Genomic DNA, 23,331 nt, shown 5'->3' with positions numbered 1-23,331 from the left:
ACATTTACCCTTCGTTCTGCAGTCACGATTTCAGAGTGAGTTATGATTCCTAAACGTGAGGACAGGCCTGAAGCAGGTGTGTGTAAACCCTAAACTGGTCCTTCTTTCTATTTTGAGGCTCCCATTGAATCTCCGAGAAGCAGCGCTCACTCTCCGTACCTCACTTCTCCTGGCCTAATCCTACACTTCATTCCTAAGGTTAGGGTCAGCGTTGGGGCTGAAAAAGCGTCTGATTTTACCACAGATAACTCTGAGAGTAAGATATTGACTCATTTTTAACCTGTATCCCCAGACAGTGGGAGGCTGGGGGATGCATTAAGAGACTTTATTGTTGAAACTTTACTTGGGGACTGGTGTGTGTGTGTGTGTGTGTGTGTGTGTGTGTGTGTGTGTGTGTGTGCGCCTGCGCGAGCGTGTGTGCATTTGTGCTGCACGCACGTGGTGGAGAGGAAATCAGATTTACGTTTATGGCTTCGCTTGTTTCTTTAGAGCTGGCAGTGGCCCTCCCTCTGTAGACCTTGTTGTCATACACCTCCGTGTGAGGGGCAGATGAAATCAACAGCCAGTCAGCTGGAATCATGAGGGAGCCTCAAGGGTTGACCTGCGAACTTTTGGGTGACTCCCTTATGCTCAGGTGACACACTTCTTTTACCCTTACACGTGGTTAAAATATCTTTTCTACTTTTTTAGACACTATCTGACATTTGCCCCCAATTAAGCTTATCTGGAAGGAAATATGAAGGTACAGTTATACCATGAACATTCCAGTCATCCACAGAGTGCGTATAGTGGTCCCATAGCATTAACAGCCTGCAGTGCAGGAGTAGCCATTTTAAATTTGTGTGAGTATATATCTGAGGTTCACAGAAGGACCGGGAATGCTCTTTTTACACTGTGTCTTCTCCATTAGAGGAAGAGAGGTAGACCTTTCCATGGCAAAACGTACTCTCTTTTTTTTAAACAAATGTTGCTGGAGATTGAACTGTAGGCCTTGTACAGGTTTGCTAAACGTCCTACCTCTGAGCTATATCCCCACCCCTAAAGTGTCACATCTTTTTATCACTTAATCTCTGAAAGTTTCCACCTCAGCCCCTGAGGGGGAGTGTGCTGCAGCTGGGTTTGGAATGTGGCTGTCTTAATCTCAGAAAGTTGGGCCTGAGAGAGAGGGGAAGGTGAGAATAGGGCCAAGGCAAGCTACTAACAAAGACACAATTGGTTCTTTCTGAAATTTTGTCTGCAGTCCCAACCAGGAGGTAAATGATTTTCAATTTTGTTGTCTGTTTCTGGTTGTGATTCTTGGCTCTCAAATTTGCTTTATTGTTTTGGGGTAGGAATAAAAGGATAGAAATTAATATCGAGTAGCTCCTGCGCTCTCTCTCTCTCTCTGTGTGTGTGTGTGTGTGTGTGTGTGTGTGTGTTTTTTTTTCTCTCTGTATGCATGTGTGTCTGTCATAGAGAGAGAGAGAGAGAGAGAGAGAGAGAGAGAGAGAGAGAGAGAGATACTTTCATTTTCTAGTATATTGTAATAGGAAAAACATCTTTGTCCAGTCTCAGGGGAATAGACTGTATCAAATCTGCTTCCTAAATCCCTTCCATCTTTCTAGGGCTTGGTGCAGGATTTATTTATAATGGAGGTTGTGGAATGTGGTACTTTGCTTCAGGTTCAAATTATGCAAAGGATAGGAGAGGCTCTGTTTACGGCCCTCGAGTCTTCATTTACTCTGGAATCTTAGGTGATAACACGGGATAGACCAAGGTGTGGTCCTGTGGCTGCCTTCATTCCTGAAATGGGTGGGTTTTAGGAGCCCCATCGAGGATAAAGGCAGGCCTGCAGTCGCCTCAGACTAACTACTGTCCTTCAGGTGGCAGTTCCAAGAATGAAGGTGGACTCAGAAGACAAAGGGGTCAGGATGAGGGTGGAGTCCATCCCTCCAGCGGTGGGTGGGTGAGAGTTTTCTCTCTTTTGTCTGTAGTGCCCGGAGAACAGAAGGTCACTTCTGAAGTTATTCCAGGCCTAGCACTGACCCCACAAATGGGAGTCCTCAAAAAAAAAAAAAAAAAATATATATATATATATATATATATATATATATATATATATTTCACAGATCTTGTAGCACTGGCCTCTTGGAGGGAGGGTTGTTAGTGAACAGGGAAAGTTGTCAGGTCCCTGTGGGTGGAGTCTGGGATATTATTTTCAAAGGAGAATGTGGGATTTAAATGGACTGAGTTGCTGCTCGGTCTTGGCTGTATCACTTTCTGGCCCTTTCAGACCCTTAATTTATTAGCTGAGGTCAATGAGAACATCCAGTGGTAAACATGAGGAAAAAGTGAAGGTTACATGGTGGACCAGCCTGTACTGTGATGGGCAGGCTGATTCTACCCCAGTTTTAGGTGGCAATCTCTGGCTGTGAAGATCCAGCGCTTCTGGCCTAACTTCCTTCTCTCCTAGCTGAGGTTAACCACTCTGAGAGCCGGAGAATAAATATACTAGTTCTCTCCTTTGTCTGTGCCAGCATGGGAGCATTCCTTGAAGGTCTGGACCAGGAAAAGGAGGTGGGAGAGCTTAGTAAAGATGTAGGATTACCAGAGTTAGGAATCACAGGTAGCTAGCTGCCTACGGTTTGCTTCCTGTAGAAGAGAGGTTAAACAGAGAATGGCTTTTGTTCTAAAGTCACCTAAGATCTAGAACCCAAGGGAAAGATCTTCACCTCTGAGGGGTGGGGCCAGAAGTGCCCTGGTCAGTCGAGGCAACTGCGTACTTGTCTCGGTATCAGTTTGTAGTGAATTCTTTTTGTGTACGGGAAAAACCATTGTGTGTGTCTGTATTTGGCAGACTGCTTACAGCGGCATGCCATCTCACAGAAAAATATAAGGCACGCGTGTGATGCCTAACAGCCCCACTTAAAACTAGCCAAAGAAACATAGCAATTTTAACAATTCATTTAATTCAGTTTGTTCAAATATTATTTCTACATGCAATTCATTTTCTAAAAACATGTTTATAATACATTTAGTTTTGTTGCTTTTTCCTTTGGTAGTAAATCATTAAAATCGAGTGTATTTTATACTTAACAGCATGTCTCAGTTGAAGAGGAGACACCCAAGGCCATGCTTTTTGCTATAGGGCATGTTGAATGCTGTCAGTTATTCATGTTTGTATAATAAACCATCCAGTGATTACTAGTTTCATTAGGTCGTTCAGTGATAGGTTATTCAATCACTATTAGTATTATTTTTATTTGAAGAAATACTTTTTTAGTGTCATATACATTGCTTACTGAAAAGTGATGAAGAAATGATTGTTTTTTTCCCCCATCTATAAAATGGCATTAACACTCATATTTCAAAAAGAAAACTAGGTAGCATTGTTTGAGAGCCAGACCTAGATGTATTGCATGTGCACATGTACACACACACACACACACACACACACACACACACACACACACACCCCGTTTGCGTTTTATCTGGGAGAATTTGAGTCTTGGAGAGCTCCACGTACGTTATGAGCAGTCAGTGACTCAGGCGACGGAGAATGACAGGAACAGGGTTTGTTTGACTCCAGGGCCGCCGGCCTTCCACCCCAGGGCTTTTCATAACCTCTAACCATCTTCGCACCCGTCTGTTCACGTGGCCTTGGTGCTACAGTGGCTGGAGCCATGGCTCTTTAGAACTGTGTGACAATGAACATGGCCGTTTCAGTGTCCTAACAGATGACAGCAGGGAAGCACACTTCTCTAGGGGAGAGAGCCCTGTTTCCTGTCTGCGATGACAGAGGACAGCATATGTCCTGCTTGCCTGAACTCGTCATGATTTTGAGTAAATGGCTGAGGCCCGAGTGCCTGTCTTCAGATTAAACTACCTGCCTACCTCCAGCAATTGTAAAAGGCTTAACAAGGCTTATGATCAAAAGGTCCAAAGTTCTCCACTTGATCATCTGGAAATGGGTCTGTGCAACAATAAAGAGAAATAATGCCTGCTGTAAGCTCAGATGCGGGCTCCCGCCCTGGGGTTTCTTTCCTTGTCTTTCTCTGTGACCTCAACACTTGTAGCTGTGTTTAGCTTTAGGCTGCTGCTTTCTCTTTGACTTGCTTTACCCTTCCACTGTTACCTTTAGTTTCGGAGCCTTTTGTAAATACCCTACCTGTTGTTTTCTCTTTCCTTCCTTTGCCTGAGGACAGCAGTGGGACCCGCTGAGGAGTTACTTCTTTGTGAGGTGCACATTCCTTCTTGCCCTTTGTGTGCTTCCCCAGGAAGACCTGCTCTCAAAGGCTTCTGAGTCCCAGGCCTTAGTTTTCACTTCAGTTACACCAATTGCCTATTTTTTTTGCTTATTTTATCACTTCCATTGGTAATTGTATCAGTTTTTCTTATCTTTTTTTTTTTTTTTTTTCTGGTAAGAATTGAATCCTATGGTAAGACCATAATTGTTGAATCAATCAAGTACTAGTAAAAGGATTAATTTTTCTAAGGATGGAATACGACCTTTTATGTTATCTATGTTATCTGTCTGTGTGTTTGAGTCTGTGAGCCTGTGTGTGTGTGTGTGTGTGTGCTCCAGTGTGTGGTACGTGTGTGTGTGTGTGTGTGTGTGCATGCATAGTGGGTGTTTCTCTGTCGTTTCCCACCTTACTGTTTGAAGCAGGGTATCCTATTGAGCCAGGAGCTTACTGTTTTGACTAAGCTGACTGACTAGTGAGCCCAGGGCTTCCTGTTTCCTGGCCCCCTCCCTGCAGTCAGACACATGTGCCACGGTCTATGGCTTACTGTTGTGCTGGGTATCTGACCTCTGGCCTTTGTTCTTACAGCAAGTACTCATCCCCTGAGCCATCTTATATTTTAGGTAGGTGATAGGCGTGAGGGGATTGGCAGTTGCTTTTGGCTAGAAGGAAGCACTGCTGTTATGCTGGCCAATGGTTGCCCCCCTCAGTCACAAACTCAAATGTTTAGGAAATAGTTTTCCTATTTTGAGAGTTATAGGACATATTACGGATGCCTCAGATTTTATGTTGTATTTTGTATTTAACTGGTTGTAATGTTACTTTCAAATTACTCGGACCTTTTCAGCCAGTCCCAGACTCACTTAGTCATGGGTGAATGCTAGCTTATAGAGCAGCTAGATTCACTCGAAGGCCTTATCTGTGCTCCCCAGATGTGTGTCATGTACATGTTGACATTAGGAACGGCACATGGATTTTCAGCACTGAAACCTCTGTAGACACAGGTATTAGTGGTGAGGCAGCTTGTGGCACTACGGGCTGTGTGGCTGTGTGTGAGCATATGCTTAAATCACTAGAGGTAGCAATGAGCCTGCTTCCTTTGACAAAGATCATATACCAGTATGTAAGAGTTAAAAGGTCTAAATGGGGCTATTCCCTGCCGGGAAGGGCTCTCCTGGATGGGTTGTATAAAATGACATTATGCTTGCTCAGGAAGGTTTTACAATGCTTCCAGCTACGGTGTGGGCAGAAGCCATAGCAGACTTGTTCTTACCTGTATCTATGGAGTGATGGGTGATACTTGACACATAGTAGGTACACTCAATAAATGCTATACAAATGAGTGTGGGAAGATAGTGTGAGAAACATCTAATTTGTATTATTCATTATGTATCTTAAATATATTTGGGGATAGTCTCCCACAAACAAATAAATAATAAATACTTCATAGACTAGGGACGGTAACCAAGGAAAACAGCACTGAAGCCCTACACTAAGTCACCTTCTTTGCCTAAGATTTGGCTTGCCTCACTGCTACCTTGCATTTTCCACGAATCCGTACTATGGATGAGTTTCTGTGGGGAGCAACGATGGAGTCAAGGGTTGTCCCAAGTGCGGTGTGGTGAGACGTGTTGGGCTGTAGCTCTGGCTTAATAATAATTACCAAGATCTTTAATGATAACAATTCTTAATGAGTATTATTATTTTTAATAATAATGATATTTAATAATTATACCCAATACTTATTATCTTTAATAATAATAATTAGCACATGGGAACCAGTTGTGCCATTGTATTATCTTCAGAACAAAACCCTGAATCTATGGCTCAGGAGTCTGCAGAGAGCTGGCTTTTCGCCTGTGCCTTCCAGATCGCAGTGAGTCAGGAGGCGTCTGGGGTCAGAGCAGGGAGAGCTGCTGCAAGCCTTCCTTACATCTGTGCATTGGGCCAATCCCCAGTCATGGTATAGAGATCTTGTTTTCATTATGGAGTGCCTGTACGAAGGCCACCACACTCTTCCCACCCCCACTCTGCACAAAGAAAAGACCCAGAGCAGACCCTCATTCCACAGCGTACTAATTTGTGTGAATTACGCAGAGTTGAGTCCATGTTTATCACTTGTCCATTGGTAGATCTTTGATCTTCTTTTGTCTCGCTATGTTTAGATTTAAATGCCTGTGTGACTTTTTCTAAAAAAATAAAAAAAAAAGTTTAAAAACTGTTTGGTGAATTAAACATTTTTTAAGCTTTTCACACTTTGATACAAAGCAGAGAAATATTTCAGTGACAACAGATTTCAACAGATTTTTCAAATAGACTAATTTGCTTTATTCTTTAGGGCAGTTTATTTATTTATTTTATCTGCAAACACTGAAAAGTATTCTGTCCAGGGCTAACTCATGTTCATGTATAAAGTAATTCCAAGGAGGTGAAGTTTGCACTTAGCTGTATGTTTCATATTAGTTCAAAATTATTTGAGATTTTCGTGATCCGTACTTTTTTCAAGCTAGCTTGTTGGATTGTTTACTGAGATTAAAAAAAGAATCCTAGAAGAGGAGTGCTTTTGAATTCCTGTTGACTTTCCTGTATACCCTCACATAGCCTCTCAGGCCTGGGAGTCCAACATGCCTTCCTACTGGGTGCTATAGCCTAGCCACATGGAAGTACATTTCTGGACAAAACCAGAGATGGCCTGAAAACACTAGTGATGAGACAGCGGACATTAAAGTCCTAAGGTCACCTCGACCTGGGCCATGGGCTAAGACACCTGAGTGTAGCTGACCTTTAATCACTGGAGTTTGAGGTCTTTGCCCCTGTCCTCAGCAATGCTGCTATAACAGGACAGTCATAGAGCAGATCCGCTCTCCTCACCCGAAGCCTTCCACGGGGCCCATAACCCTCACACTGTCCATCCTGAACTGTGTGCCATCCTAGCGAGCTAACTTTGAGAACCGCCCCTTCTCATCCCGTGGCTCCGATTGCCTTGTAACCCCACGTTCTGCTGTCGGATTGTGTCCTCCTAGGTCTGATGATTCCGGTCTTCTGTGTGGTGGAGCAGTTGGATGGCTCTCTTGAGTACGACAACAGAGAAGAGCATGCCGAGTTCGTCTTGGTGCGAAAAGACGTGCTTTTTAGCCAGCTGGTGGAGACGGCGCTCCTGGCCCTGGGCTATTCCCACAGCTCTGCAGCTCAGGCCCAAGGTACCCCTCCTCTCCTTCCTTCCTAGCCTTCGGTGTGGTCTGAGCAAGGATGGGTTTTTCCAAAAAGTGCTGCAAAACAATGGTTGGATGCTGCACCTGACAGCAGGCCTCAGAAAGCGTGCAGGGTCTTCTTTTCTTGCTCCGTGAAATATTTGTCCAGTATCCCGAAGGCCACCCATACTGACTTGTATTTTAAAGCAATCATCATGATGTTTTTACATTTGTAATTCTGTCGTTTTTGCTAAGTCAGCAAATTGGTGTTTTCGGGCTCAGTGCTTAGATATTTGCCCCCGGACTTATCCAAACGTTAATATATGATTTCTAAGCATATGGAATGTACTTGTTTCCTGCCTTGGGCCCGTGGCTTCTGCAGTGTACCAGAATTAAACAGGGGACATAGCTGCATCTTATGCTTTTGTACCTTTATAAACTGTTGTACAGTTTTGATGTGGTCCATTCATCAAAAAAAAAATCAGTTTCTTCGTAATCACTCATTTTTACCTATTGAATTAACCACTAAAGTTGCATTATTATATTGATAATCTCAGGGAGCTTATGTGAGCTTCTCTTGTTTCTTTCTGAAGCACAGTCCATTGTTCTGTTATGCCAAAAGATGCAGCAAAACAAATAATAACATTATTCCTCGAACCTTGAATAATGGGGAAAAAAAACTTGAGCAGTAGAATTATTGTCCTTGTTTTCCGGATGACATGACAGAATCACGTAGTTGATGGTAATAGTTCTAACTAAAGGTGAGCAATTCATAGCATCTCACTTTATGTGCTGATTTCTGATCATCATTTTTACTTAACATTGCTGTGAGAATCCCAAGATTTCTTGCAGTGTCTTGAGTCTGGCTTCACGTCATTCTTAAGAGAGATCCACTGGCTTCAGTGGGCTCTGATACGATAACAAGGGGAGATCAGATGTTTATAGAGCTACACGCGCAGAAGCCTGCGATGCAGGACTCAGACGTTCAAGCTCTTCCCTCTGATTCTAGAGGCACATTGGTGCTTTTTAAAAGGTCACTTTGTTTAAATTATAGAGTGCTTCTACCAGGGTGGTCAGGCATATTTTCCCAGGTGAGTGTACCTCCATCCATGTCCTATGCGTCTCAGTGCAGCATCCTGCCCTCGGCCAGGCTGGGTGCAGGGACAGCAAGTGCACTGTGGAGCCCGCTGCTTTCACAGCAGTGCAATGAAGGGTGGTTTCCTTCTTTCCCTCAAAAACTTTCTTTCTGTGTGAGGGGATTCAGAATTCGATCCCCAACAAATTGCATATTGGATACCACTGCTTTTATTTCACGTCATGTGTCCAAATGAATTAAAAGAACTGTTGGCCAGTCCCTGGAAACTTTGATGCCGCTTTAGGGATCTTTTCCTTCGAATGTAAAGGTCGCTGTATCCTGTGCCTTGCATCCTGGCATGCGAGCTTCCTGTTTGACAGGGCTATCTATCTCAGTTAGCATGACTGCTCCGTACATCACGAGATCACATGTGGAACACGGAGCACTAAGTGGCCAAGATTTGATTCTTGGCACGAGCTGAGGAAGGGACTCTCAGGAAATCTACACCAGGGAGCCCCACTGACTCTCAGTGATGTGAACTGAGAGCTCCGCTCACCAAGATGAGCCGGGCAAGCAAGCGGTGACTGTTGTCTGCTCTAGAGCATAAGGGGGGTGGAGGCAAAGTAACTATTTGCTTGCTTAAAGTTTCTGAAAACTAAGCTTAAAAAATAATAATTCATACATACATACACTCATACACACACATATATGTATTTGTTTCAGTAGAACCAACTCATCAAAAAAATACTGTCTAGATTATTTTGTGGCAAAAAGAAGGTTTATTACATTACAGATTTACAAACAATATCAGTTTGCTTATTTTTTCTTATGCTGATGACCTGTTTTGAATAAATGGGAAAACTTAGAATTGTTTATAGTTTTAAAAGATTAGTTCTTTGTCATTCTGGTGACTAGAAGGTTAAATACTCTATTTTGGCCAAGTGGAAAATCTCGAATAACATTTTTGGAATAAATATATTAGATGTTTCTTGTCATTCAGCTGGTTGGAAGATGTTTAGGGTAGATGGAAAAACAGGATTATTCATTTCTCTGAGAGGATGTCTCGGTTGTCACTGGGAGGAGGGGGGGCGGAGCATGCAGCCTGCTACCTACTTAGCACAACTTGAGTGGCTGGAGGAGTCGGGTTGTCCATGACTTGGACACACAGCACAGCCAGTCTAGTAGAGGAGATAGGAGTGAACACGTGTCTTGTGATGTAGGAGAAGGCTTTATGTATGTAGTTTCTGTTTTATTCCCCCCACCCCCAACCTCTGCTTTTGTAATTTTCCCAACGTCCCAAGTCAAGGGACCGTTCTGGCCAATCCACTGAAAAAGAGGCTGCTTCAGTGTCCCTGAGTTTTCTCTTCCTGTACTGGAAGTGTGAGGGACACCTGAGCTGAAAGGATAGTGGGTTAAAATGGTGCTCTTGGAAAAGGATTTTTCATTTTGACGTGACCAGAGAAGGTTCCCAGTGATTGCCTTAGAAGAGCAGTAAGAGTGCAAATATGTTTGCAGGGTGATTTTGGAAAGATGCTCACAGTCAGTGCCGTACCCATCAAGTTCCAATCAGGGCTTTACCCATGCTTCTGTAAGCACGAGATTGTCAATTTCTTTCTCTGAGAGGGTATTCCCTCCAGGTGAGCTGCAAAGATTTTTACTTATTTGTTTCTAAAGGGTAATAGAAATTCTAGTGAAACAGAGTCCAGGGATTCCCCAGCCCACGTTTGCAAAATATTTATTTAAATGCTGAATATTGGCACTAGAGAAAAAGGCACCAGACACTGTCATAAATCATGGGAACTATGTTTCTAGCTGACTTATAGTTTCCATTCACCAACACACCGCTAACTGTGACTCTCAATGAGCTGCAGGGTTCATCTGATCTGCTATTAAACATATGTAAAGCCGAGTTGGTAGACGGAGGTCTATCGAGCAGTGCTCACACCTGCCCGGCTGATATGCTGTACGCCCATGTCTCTGCAGAGGTCTTAGAGTAATTGAAGAGAGGGTTGTGGGGGATCGTCAGAGCCCCCTTCCCCTCATCTTAAACTTGCCATTTTTTTTTAATTCTTCCCCTTTCGCCCTTTTGGCTTTGTCCCATGAGGCTTTCTGTAACTTCCACACATTGCCACACCCTCCAGAGATTCCTTAGTCCCTGGTCATCTGACAGTCATACTGGCCAACAGGATGGTTTTGGGAGGAGACAGCTGCTATGGCAAGACATGTCCCACTGTGCCTGGCTGACTTAATTTGCAAATGGTCATTTTATCTATAGTGCTCTTCCCTCAGTAATTCTCAAAATACATTTTTAATTAAAATTTTATTTTATGCATAGGAGCGTTTTGCCTGTGCATGCATACATCCACCCCATGCAGCTTAGTGCCTGTAGGAGTCAGAGGAATCTGGCCTATGGATTGTAGACCAACATGTGGGGCCGGGGCACTGAACCCAGGTCCTGGATTAGAGGAGCAGGAGCTCCTAACTGCTGAGCTATCTCTTCAGCCCCTAAATTGTACTTCTGTCTGGTTAAAAGCACACACTGAGCAGTAGGTAAGCGACAGCCCTTCTTAGCCTGTCACCTTTGTTGTCAGGACTGTGTGCTTCAGAAGGGGAACGCTAATCACTGTTTTTCATTTATCTTGCAATAATTACACTTCTGAAGTCATTTGAAATGAATTTTTAATGGCACACAAAATTTTATTTAGTAAATGTTACATGACTCAACCATGGTGCCAAGTAGCCTCAATTATATAAAATTTCACATATGTGCAGAGAAGAAAGACAAAGTAGATTATCTGTAAACGGTGTGGGTGCAGGATTATGTGGGGTTTCTGTTTCTTCTAATGAGAATGAAAGTGAGTATAAAATTCCACTTCCTTCTCAGATTCTCTAAGTAGGCAGTTGCTACTTCCATACTAAGCAGTTCCTTTCTTCCTATCTGTAAACTCAGACACTCACATATTAAACAGCTACATCTGTGTTGCCTTTCCCAGTGGGAGATTAGGAGAGAAGCATGCTGTCTTCACCTTTGGGAACGAGGCAAACAATTTCTCAGCATAATGATGCTCAGAGCACTTGAGCGAGTGCTGTATCAGACATTGTTGCTGAGAGATGCGTATGTCCGGGTTCCTTTAGTCAGCACAGCAGCCCTTTGAAGGGGGACAGTCACCCAGTGTTTTCCATTTTAAGTCGAGGCAGAGAAAGAGTGGGCAGCCATTCTCGCTGGGACACAGGTGGAAGCCCACTGCCATTCCTGCAGGCTCTGAGCCTGGGGTGAGCCTCAGCAGATGTAGAGTCAGGCTAGAGGTCGCCTCTCACTAATATCCTCCCTGCAGTGTTGGTGGCTTTTGGATAGTGTACTTCCCAGATACATGATGTGTGTGTGTGTGTGTGTGCGTGTGTGTGTGTACATGCTCATGCAAATCCATGTATAGGTTTTGTTTCCATGAAGAAGAAGAGAATCATGTAGAGATACTTTTTCAAAGCACTGGTTACACAATGTATTCATTTTTTAACTACAGAATTATTTTTTTGTTTAGACAAGATCTCACTGTATTCTGGGCCAGCCTTGAACTCCCAGGAGTCTTTCTGCCTTGGGCTCTAGGTACTGGGATTACAGTTGTTCAGAACCACACTCCACAGACTTCTAAAACTAAGTAAAGGGCATAGTTGTTTCAAATAAATAATTCCCTAAGGTCAAACTGAATCCTGATTTATACATAAAACATGTTTCTTATCAATGTTGACCTACTGTTAATAAATACATTTATTTCTCTCTCTCTCTCTCTCTCTCTCTCTCTCTCTCTCTCTCTCTCTCAGGATTTGTCTGTGTTACCCTGGCTGTCCTGGCACTCTGTAGAGTAGGCTGGCCAACCTTGACCTCAGATCTATCTGCCTCTTTAGTAATGTGATTAAGAGCATGGGCCACCACACCTGGCTACCTCCCCATCTTTAATGCCTGTCACGAGGTAGTGATGTTAAGTAAAGAGATGGAGGGAAAATGTGCTATTTTCAGTGAGCTTACATTTGCTCCATTATACATAAGAAAGTATACATGTAGAACTGTTCAGGTGATTTTTTGGCCCTCTGAGATCAGAAATGTACCACAGTAATTTCAAGAGACTACAAACATATGTACAATTTATTTGTTAGTTTGGTGCTAATTTACTTATTTTTTAAATTGAATTTATTTATTTTATTAATATTATAATATTAATTTAATTTATCTATGTTTGGTGCTTAGTTAAGTGGTTACTCCTTAAAAACTTGCAAGGAGAGTTCCTTGTTGTCAGTTGTTGGAAGTAGGTGGCAAGGCGGGACATAGGCATTAAGTGTCCTTGAAGTCTTTGCTTCGTAAGGGAAGATGCCACTTGTCAGTTCCCTACAGCATTTTCAGGGTCTTCCTCTCTGGCTTTGGTTTTTAATGTGGTTAAGCTCTTTCTGTCTCAGGCAATAAACTGGCTCGTGCTGACATTCAGTCACTAGCAGTCATCTGGAAGAATAGACAGAAGAACCTGAACTGTTTACATTTGAGTCTGGAGAAACGTGTGTGTCCTAAAGTGTTCGCTCGCTTGCTTTGGTGGGTAGATCTGGGGAGCCGGAAACCCTTCCATTCCCTTCTAAGGGACCTGTGGTGCGCAGTCCCGTGTGAGACCCATAGTTCAGTGCATGTGCTAAAGGGATGAAAGCAGGTTTTGGTGTTTTATTTAATTTTAATTTTTGCATCTACTTATTTGTGTGTGCATGCCATAGTGCATAGATGAGGTCAGAGGACAACTTTTAGGAATTGATTTTTCTCCTTCACCTTGTGGCCTCTGGGTGTAGGATTCAGGCTGTCTATCTTGGTGGCCTTTGCCTGCTCCGCCATCTCACTGCTTCAGACATGGTTGTTGAATTTTGTACTTCACGACATTTTACCCACAAAGGATTTTTCCCTACTGTATCATGAAGTCAGTTTCATTCATGGTTTAGCTGTTAAAAGTCAGAAGTGGAGTGTAGTCAGACTCTGTTGATGAGCCCGTGCTGAGCTGCTTAAATCGTGAGTCATGTGTATCTATAAACAATATATGCTTGATATTTCTAGTAAGTCTTTTGATTATACGGGTTTTCTTTACACTTGCATTAAAGACATCCTAGAACTCTCATTTGTTGCTTTGATTCAGAGTCTATCTGTCTGTCTGTTCTTTCTTTCTGTCTTTCTCTCTCTCTCTCTTTCTCTCTCTCTCTCTCTCTTTCTCTCTCTTTGGCTAAACATAATGTAAACTCTGACCCTAAAATTTTTTTAAATATAATTTCAAGGGGACAGTTAGTGAGCTCATTTATAATCTCATAAAGGTTCAGAAATCCATGCCCTTTTAAAGGGAGAACCTGAAAGACCACGTGGTTCAGAGTGGAAAGGTCTCCCATGCCTTGAACTTTGACATTTCTTTGCTCCTTTTTTTCCTCCTCCACTTTTGTTTCTTATGTTCCTTTGTTAATTACGCTCATATCTGAGAGGTTTTGACTGTCTACCAATCTTATGATGGCATATTGAGAATGGTCCATATTTAGATGATCTTGGAGCAAACTTTCAACAAATGAGTTTCTTAAATAAAATCTGTCCCCCAAATAACAGAAAAAGGTACCCCAAATTGCCATAGCCACAACTTAGCTCTCCCCAGAAGTGACGTTGGCTGGGATGTCATACATTTTTAATGCTCTTCCTGCTGTGTGGACCTATCCTGCTTCATAACCTTGAGTTCTCATATGTGTGCATCTCTGCATTCATATGCACACGACACACGTGAAACACTCCTTGTGAGTAAATGCCAAGAAGAAAATGATATTTTCTTATATCCTTGTCCACCATATAGTTAAGATTAAATATCTAATATAAATATTTATAGCTTTGTATCCCTATTTATTTTGTCATAATATGTGCTATTTTACATATGTAAGTATATAATTATGGCTTATGTGGAAGTCAACTGATAAAAATATTGTCTACATGTAAAGTAGGATAGGCTCTACCTAACTTAGATGCCTAGCAGTTTAGCAGATAGTGCTTGGTGAAAACCACTCGGGTTGAGGACTGAGGGTGTAGCTCACTTGGAAGAGTGATTGCTTAGCACGCACAAAGCCCTGGGTTCATTCCTTGCACTGCCCACCTGTAACCCAGCACTTGGGAGTTAGCGGTGGAATGTTCAGAAGTCCAGGGTCATCATCCATCTACATAGAGAGATCAAGGCCAGCCTGATATACATGAGACCCCGTCACTATAACAAATTGTTAAGGACAGAAAATGCAGGGGTGACTTGAGTTTTCCTCTGACCTTACAATTGCCATTAGGGTTCCTATTTTTTTAAAAATCCAGCCAGGTATGGCAGCCCAGTGCTTATAATCCGCACCTTAGGACGTGCACGCGGGATTGTAATTTAAGGCTAACTTGGGTACATAGCAGGAGAGAGCCAGGACCAGCTCACATGACTTCTGGGCTCTGCTGCTTGAGTGAAACACTCAAATGATCCAGGTGAAACAAATTGACCTCAAAGACAGACAGCTTTTATTTAATAATTAAATAGCTGACCGGCTTCGTTCACTCGTCTTTATAATTTTGTATAGTACTTCTTCTTGTATACTGTCCAGTGTTTTATGAATGTAGCTGGCTATCATGGATTATAAGTGGGACGCACATAGCTCGAGATTGGTGGTAATTCTAGTACGATTTATTCTATGTTTGATTTTTATTCTGTGGTAAGGCGTAGCCTCGTCTTTACGTATATGGACTGTAAGTACAAGACTGAGGCATCGCTGAGGATCTAGGTCTGTCCGTGCTTCAAGATGCGGCATGGATTCCATCACGGAGCTCGTTACTCTATGGTGCATGCACACATGCTTGCACAGAGCTGCCTCTTCCTGGCTAACTCTAACGCTGCCCGCCAGTACAGGGCTCAGGCTCCGACTGGACACCGTCGCTTTCCAGCTCTAAGGAGAGTGCATTTGATATGCATGTTGGATGTTATAATCTTAAAATGTCTTTTTAAATCTCCCTCCATATTTTTTCTTCTCTTTTGGAAAATGATGGCCATGTTGAAAGCCCAGGTTCAGTCAGCTCTTTGTGAGATCGCGAGACTTCAGCGTCCTGTGTTTTGCATCTATATTTTGTCCAGCATTTCTGGTCATTTCTGTGTTATTCTGGGGTCTCAGTTCCACTGCTGTTCACTCATCCATGTAGTATCAGGAAGGTGTGACTTGTCCCTTGCTTTGGGCAGCTCTGCAGTGTGACAGAAGAAAGGGTCACTGGAGGCTTTGCAGAGTTGGATGACAAGTCCATGGTGAGCTGGTAGCTTAGTCACACACCGGCACCGTGACTGGGTTTCATAGGAACCCGAGAGACATAAGGAGTGGTAGGGGCATCTGAAGCTGGGGTTTTAGAACATGTGACACTGCTTCCCCGAGAAGCTGTAATTGGCGAAACTATTTGAGTGTCAACATGAGGAAACACACAGGCTTTCCTCTGGTTTGATGAAATATCAGGCAAGACAGAACTGCCATTTTCCAAGCTCTTTACTCAGGTTGGGAGAAGTTATTGCAGCCTATATGCAAATCAGACGGTGCCAAAGTCCCCTTCCTCCCAGCTCCAGCTTGGCGGAGAGCTGCTTCTGACATGTTCCTTATGTCGTCTGTAAAGCCGGGAGCGGGATAGAGCTTACAGCGCACTTCAGACCTACGCCCTCGGTGGTGCTGCCACATTGCCCATTTACAAATTCTGCCTCGTAATCTCCTACTTCAAAAACAAAAACAAATAAACAAAAAACCATGCCAGCAAGTGAGCCCTTTGTAGAGGGAAGTCTGCTCCTGCTCCAGCCATACCCAGGCCGACCAACTTCCAGTTCTTGAGAATGTATGCACCACAGCCCAGATGATGAATAGCAATTCAGAATGTGCATCTCGGGAAGATATTTTATAAGGGGCTAGAGAGACTTCACTTCAGGGGGACAGTTTTTACATAATCTGCAAGGGGAGAGACATACCAGAATTATTTGTAAAGAAACACTTTAAGACCCTTAGCTTTCTGATCACTGTTTTAAGTTAGTGGAGAGAAAACCGAACAAGCTCGCTTGGGAGGGCTTGTCTTGGGTCTCTGCTCCTCTAGCAGGCTCTCACTTTCACTTAACTGTTAGTCTTTGTTATGCACATGATCCTGTTCTGAGTTAGCCAGCCAAGGTGCAGATATGGAAGGCCCCTGTCCTGGGCTCTGCATTGGGAGGATAGTAAAGAATTCCTTGTGTGGTACAAGGTTGGAGGAGTCCATGCTCCCCATCTGGAGTTCAGACTTTGGCTTCTGGGGACAAAGTACTTAACCAGTACAAAATTGCAAGTTTTAAGTAGGTTTTGAGGGCTAAAAATAAAGTGATATGGGCAACGCAAAGATTAAAATTCTTTTTTCTGAATAAAATCTGTTACCTATGTGGGCTAACTCCTGTTGGAAATCAGCTAAATCTTGCACTGTTAGATGGCTTAGTTCTTATGAGAACATTAACATAATAAGGCTTGTTAGTAATATATATGTATATTATACATATATATACACATACATGTGTGTGTAGTGTGTGAGTGTATGGTGTGTATAGTGTGTGTGTGTGTGTGTAGTATGTGAGTGTGTAATGTGTGTGTGTGTGTCTATGTTTTGGTCTTTTAGTAGCTCAGAACTTAACTGGTGGCAGCAAGGCCCAGAAGTCTTCCTGTCTCTGCTACTCTCAATACTGGGGTTACCAACATACATAGCCAAGCCTGGCTATTGACAGAGGTGCTAGGAGTTAGAGCCCAGGTCGTTTTCATAGCAAGCACTCTTATCTGCTGAGCTACAACCTCAGCAGTGTCTTTCTTATAATGTTACTTACTGAGAGCTTCTTCTGTAGTGGGTACCACAGAACTCTTTACTGTGTATTAACTTACCTAGTCCTCATAGCAACTGCACACTTTAGATTGTGTCATGCACATTGCACCTCTGATGAATGAGTCTCAAAGGGGGAAATAGACCAGCACTGAGCACTGCCTCTTGAGAATGTGTGCCATCTACCATCATGATCTTATTCCAGTTACAGATTGTCAGGTTAGTTTTTGTTTTGTTTTGTTTTTCATTTCAGATAGAGTCACTCTGTAGCCCAGGCTAGCCTCATATTTGCAATCTTGCTGCCTTAGTCTCCCAAGCTGGGTTTCCAGGCTAGATTCTACTTTTTAACCCCCCTTTTCATTTTTTATTAGTTATTTTATTTATTTACATTTCAAATGTTAGCCCCCTTACCAGTTCCCCTCTGCAAACCCCCATCCCCTCACTTCTCCCTCTATGAGGGTGCTTCCCCACCTGCCCACCCACTTCTGCCTCAGTGCCCTAGCATTCCCCTACCCTGGGTCATTTAGCCTCCACTGGACCAAGGGGCTTCCCTCCCAGTGATGTCTGATAAGGCCATCCTCTGCTATATATGCAGTTGGAGCCATGGGTCCTCCCATGTGTACTCTTTGGTTGGTGGTTTAGTCTCTGGGAGCTTTGGGGGGAGGGTCTGGTTGGTTGATATTTTCGTTCTTCCTATGGGGTTGCAAACCCCTTCAGCTCCCTCAGGCCTTTCTCTAACTCCTCCACTGGGGTCCCAGAGCTCAGTCTGCTGTTTGGCTACGAGCATCTACCTCTGTATTAGTCAGGCTCTGGCATAGCCTCTCAGGGGACAGCTATACTGGGCTCCTGTCAGTGAGCACTTCTTGGCATCAGCAATAGTGTCTGGGTTTGGTATCTGCAGATGAGATGTATTCCCTAGGTGGGGCAGTCTCTGGATGGCCTTTCCTTCAGTCTCTGCTCCACTCTTTATCCCTGCATTTAGGAAGAAGTCTGCATTAATATTTTTGTGGTGGGTGGGTGGCCCCATCTCTCAATCAGGGACACAAACAAACTCAAAGGAAAAAAAACCACAGTATCATCTCATTGCCTGCTGAAATAGCCCTTGATAAAAACCGTTTTATTTGTCTCTAGTTTTGTATATGTCTAAACACCTTATAAAAAAAGCACAAGGTTTTAAAATTCCTCTTCTCTCTCATAATTAATGTTCATTAATTATAGAAAAGTGAGAAATTAGAAAGTAGAAAGAGAACACAAATCTCTGTGGACGAAGTACTAAGGGATGATTGGGCTGCTCCCCTTGGTTCTGTTTCTACACAGTTCTCACCTGTGACCACTGTAATATCACAGCTTCCATATCCCAGCTTTATTACTGCTTCTGGTATCACACAACAGTGAAGCTCTGATCTTCAAAGAAAACAGGGAACCTTTGTTTCATTTGTCTTCCTTTCTGTGGTTTGTTCAGTAGGAGCAATTTTAACTTCAAAAGTCCTAAGTTCAGAGCTGTGTACAGCCCGCGCTGGATAATCAGGTTTGTCCCAACAACTGTATGAGAATACAGTTGTTCCTTGAAAATGCACTTCATGTCATTTGAATTGTTGGAGGTGAAAGGCCAGTTGTTCAACCCCATCCCCATTTTAGGCTGCTTTCCCTTCACCCCTGCCTGATGGCATGTAAAGAGTTAAATTTTGTGTTTGTGGGTTTTCTTTTCTTTTTCCCCTTCCTTTTCTCTTTCCTATGTTTTAAACATGGAAGAAGGGTATAAAAACATTGTGCCGTTCAAGAAGCTTCAGCTAATTGCTTACATACTTTGTTTTTGTAGCAATCTCGCTGTTACCCGCATGTTGGGCTTTTTCCTCTTTAAAAAGCACATACACATCATTGTGTGGGCTAGTGACTGAGTGCTTATGAGTTTCACAATGACAGTCCTGTGTTAAGATGTCCCTTGGCCCAGGGATTAATAGCTGATGACAGTCTGTCTGTTAGCTTCTGGTTTTGCTGTGTGCAGGAGGATGGGGATTTTCTGAACGTGTCATGGGGGACTCTCCGAGGGAGGGAGCATTTTCCTCATGTTTGGAGTGGCTATAGACAGCCCGAAGTTGCAGGTAGGGAATTTGTCAGGCAAGTCAGGGATGCACCCTCCTTTGCTGGACTCTTTGTGATCATTTATAGTGGACTTTAGGACCCAGTGGGCATGGAGACGAGATGGACGTCTTGCTCAGTTTCTCCTCAGTATTTTATAGTTCTAACATGGGTTTGGCTTCAGCCCCACAATCTTAGCAGTTTTGACGTGGGTCTGGTTATAATTCTGTGTACTAGAAGTTGAGCATGACAGTGCCTACCTATAATCTCAACACTTCGGAGGTTATGGTGTGGCAGAAGTATTTTGAGTCAAGGGCAGCCTGGGCTACTTAGTATTATTCCCCATATCCTAAGTCTCTCCTAATGGTGTTCCAGGCTGGTATCCTACTGGTTACCCCTGGGGCCTTCTTTCCTGCAGTTATTCAAGTCATTACAAGAGCTGACCTTACCCATAGAGAATAGAGAATAGTTTCTTCGTTTGTGACTATGTTGGTGGCTCCTGGAGAGAGAGAGAGATTAGTTGAGTTTTTTGAATAGACATAACAAGGGTTAGTCAGTATTTTTATATAATTCAAATTATCCATTAAAATGGGTTCCATGTAGCCCAAAATACTAATTTATACAAAAGAAGTGTTAAACCAGTGTTCTATCTTGAATATGTAATTGGAGATTTCTGTGTAACATGTTAAGGTATGATTTGCTACTGTGTCTCTTCTAACTCTGGTAGATATTTAAATGTACCTTCTTGCAATTTAAATTAGCACAGTTGAAAAAAATAAACACATGCAGTTGAGGTAAAATAAAAAAAAAAAAATAAAAACCCTTCTCTAGCTAATGGAGGACATTTCCTGTGGTGACTGGTGACAAGACCATGAACTTGTCTGAACTCATGGCAAATAACCCTTAACCAAGGAAAGTAAGAGATTAGGCCAACTGTGTGGTCCTTAGGGCACTAGGTTTCTGTGCAGGTGTTGTCCTCCCATTTGAAATAAGAGACCCTCACTGCAGAGTTGAGTTCAATAAGAATGCTTTAACATAAGCTCAAGCATGCGCGCTCAAAAAGACAGGTGCTCCGAAGGAGACACACCCAAAGCATGGACATGGGCTTCTCAGGTCATCGAAAGGAAGATGCACTGATGAGTGTGATGAGTGTGATGAGAGTGTGAGCTTGGACTCCCATGGGCGAGTTGCCTGTATTGCCTAGAAGTCTACTTAAGTAACCAGCTTATCACTTAACCACGCCCCTTAAGTGTGTTTTTCTCTTCTGCTCTGTTGGCTGCCTTCTGAGGAGCCATAAAGATATAGGTTTAGTGGGCTCTTGTGTATTATCTTATCCTTTGATAAAGAGTGGTGTGTGCGCTGCTGCCAGTTAGGATACGAGCAAGCAGGCAGAGCTTGTTGTATATCTAAGTGTGTTCCATAGGTTAACTTATTCACTGCATACAAATCCTGTGTGGTCTGATTGTCCTCATCTTGTAGCTGAGACAACCATGAGACAACCGAGGCAGAGGGAGGTTAAATGACATGCCCCAGGGTACATTGCAAATAAGCAATGGAGTCAGTGCCCAAATGAGGCAATGGCTAGACACTGACACTCTTCCCCAACTATGGCATGGTTAAGGCATTATTGTAATAGTGAATTAATAGTATCCGCTGGGCATGAGGGTGCATGCCTCTCATCCCAGCACACGGGAAGCTGAGGCAGGAGAATAGCTGCAGCGTTGAGGGCGTCCTGGGTTATATAATGCAAGAACCCATTTCCAGAAAGCAAACCAAAATAAAACCAATAAAAGCTGCTATAAAGTCTCTCATATAACTAGAGTCATTCATTAAAATGCTAAATATTTCTCCCCTTTTCCCTTTATTCATTTTTTTTTGTCAGGGTGTAGAATGGGAGGAAGGGAAACAGGAAGAGAATTTGAAAGACATTATGAATGCATTCTACTTAATCTGAAATATTTTGACGCTTCTGGAGAAGGAAGATGATTTAATTTCACATATAATTGCATGAAGAATTATAAATTATGTTTTCTAAAATACCTATGACACTAAAGCACAAAATGAACAGATAAAACTGATTTGTTCTCTGACAAATCAAGATATATGGCTGTGTTTTCATTACAAGTGCTGCTTGTGCAGGGGGAGCCGCCGAATGCGTTACCATAAGACGCGACCTGTTTCCAGGCGGCGCTGTCTCTGCGTGGACATCTCGAGGTGATTTATAACCATATGCTCAATTATTTTCTTCTAAAACGCGCTGGCAAGCAAAGCCCAGGTGGAACTTCTGAAATCATAGCATGAAGATACGTCTTTCTAGTTGACCTTTGGCATAAACTTTCTCCTCAGAAATAAGGTGTTTTATTCTGCAGCGTGGTGGCCATTTTCAGGGTTTGGGGTGTCAGATAGAACATTATCTCTCAATGCTTTGGATAGTTTCCTGAAAGGCATGTGTTGACTTTCTTCTGCAGGAGAGTTTATTCACAGTGAAAATAAGCAAGAATATTTTTATTCTTCCCATTAGACTGAAAACATCATGTGTTCTAGTTTTCTGTGGTGGATAAAAATTGCAAAATGGAGGTATTATAAGTTAAAGCAATTTTCAAAGAACCCATGTTCCCAAGTTGACCCAGGTCATTTGTTTATCCTGAATTTTAAAAGTGCCATGAATGGTTCCGTGTGTGGCATTTGCAGTTCTGGACAAACGAGAGAGCCATCTTCTGTGTGGAGAGGTCAATAGGCCCAGTGATCAGTGTGGGTTTGGCTGTGTACTGTGATAGCCTGTCACTTCCTGTGAGCCACCTGATTGGTAATGTGCAGGGATGGGATAAGAGACCCCGTGATAGACCTCGATCTCTTTTGTACCCATATCTAACATGGCAGGATCAGACACACAGGAAACATTATTCCCGCACTAAGAATCACATTATGTGCCTTGTGATCCTCTTTTTCTTCTATGTACATTCCCTACTATGTGTTTGAAAGTTGGATAAAAGTGACTGATATTTAAAATATTAGGTTAAATCAAATTTAAAAGGAAATAAATATTGTATAAAATGATGTGACTGTAGTAGTAAATTAGGGAGATTCAAAAGCAAAGGTTTCCAATAAATTGATCATTCTACATTAGTTTGGAAACACATTTGCTCATAAGATAGTGAGCAGGAACACTTAAGTGGTCAGCCGGCTCCCGTCTCTGAGAAACTGATAGGATTTGCTCCTGGAGAGTGTGATGGCTCTGTCACTGTGCTGTTGCCCTGTCACATGGCAGCTGACAGTGTGGCCTGGCCAGGGGTGACATGGGGAGTATGTGTCTCTCCCTCTGTACAACAAGGACAGTGAGAACCTCATGACTGTTAGGTGCTGCTGGGTCCTCTACTTATAACCACTGGACAGTAATCAGGGATTTCCTACTCTGTGACTCCAGCTTCTTCATCTATTAAGAGAAAATTGAGATCCAACTGAAGGGGAGGCCCCAAGGTCTGACACCATTACTAAAACTATGGACACTCACAAAAAGGGACCTATCATGACTGCCCTCTGGAAGACCCAAGAAGCAGCTGAAAGAGTCAGATGCAGATATTTATGCCCAACCAATGGACAGAAGCTGGTGACACCTGTGGTTGAATTAGGGGAAAGCTGGAGGAAGCTGAGGAGGAGGGCGACCCTGTAGGAGGACCAGCCGTCTCAATTAACCTGGACCCCCGAGATCTCTCAGACACTGGGCCACCAACCACACAGCATACACCAGCTGAGATGAGGCCCCCAACACATACACAGCAGAGGACTGCCATCTAGGTTCAGTCAGAGAAGATGCACGTAACACTCAAGAGACTGGAGGCCCCAGGGAGTAGTGAGGTCTCGGGGAGTGAGGACATTCTCATGGAGACA

The 23,331-nt window shown here is 43.1% G+C and overlaps 1 protein-coding gene across 7 annotated transcripts in view; it reads left to right on the top strand.

The window, feature by feature from the left end:
* Satb2 (SATB homeobox 2) overlaps positions 1–23,331 on the top strand; it is a 183,838-nt gene that overhangs the window by 23,138 nt on the left and 137,369 nt on the right. For all 7 annotated transcript variants that reach the window (XM_032901124.1, XM_032901126.1, XM_032901123.1 and 4 more), the window contains one exon: positions 7,247–7,423. In XM_032901124.1, the coding sequence (XP_032757015.1) occupies positions 7,247–7,423 (177 nt within the window). The remainder of the gene's footprint in view (positions 1–7,246; positions 7,424–23,331) is intronic.

Source organism: Rattus rattus, chromosome 4 (assembly GCF_011064425.1).
Source record: "Rattus rattus isolate New Zealand chromosome 4, Rrattus_CSIRO_v1, whole genome shotgun sequence".
Classification (NCBI taxonomy): domain Eukaryota; kingdom Metazoa; phylum Chordata; class Mammalia; order Rodentia; family Muridae; genus Rattus; species Rattus rattus.
This window is presented reverse-complemented; position numbering and strand designations above follow the sequence as displayed.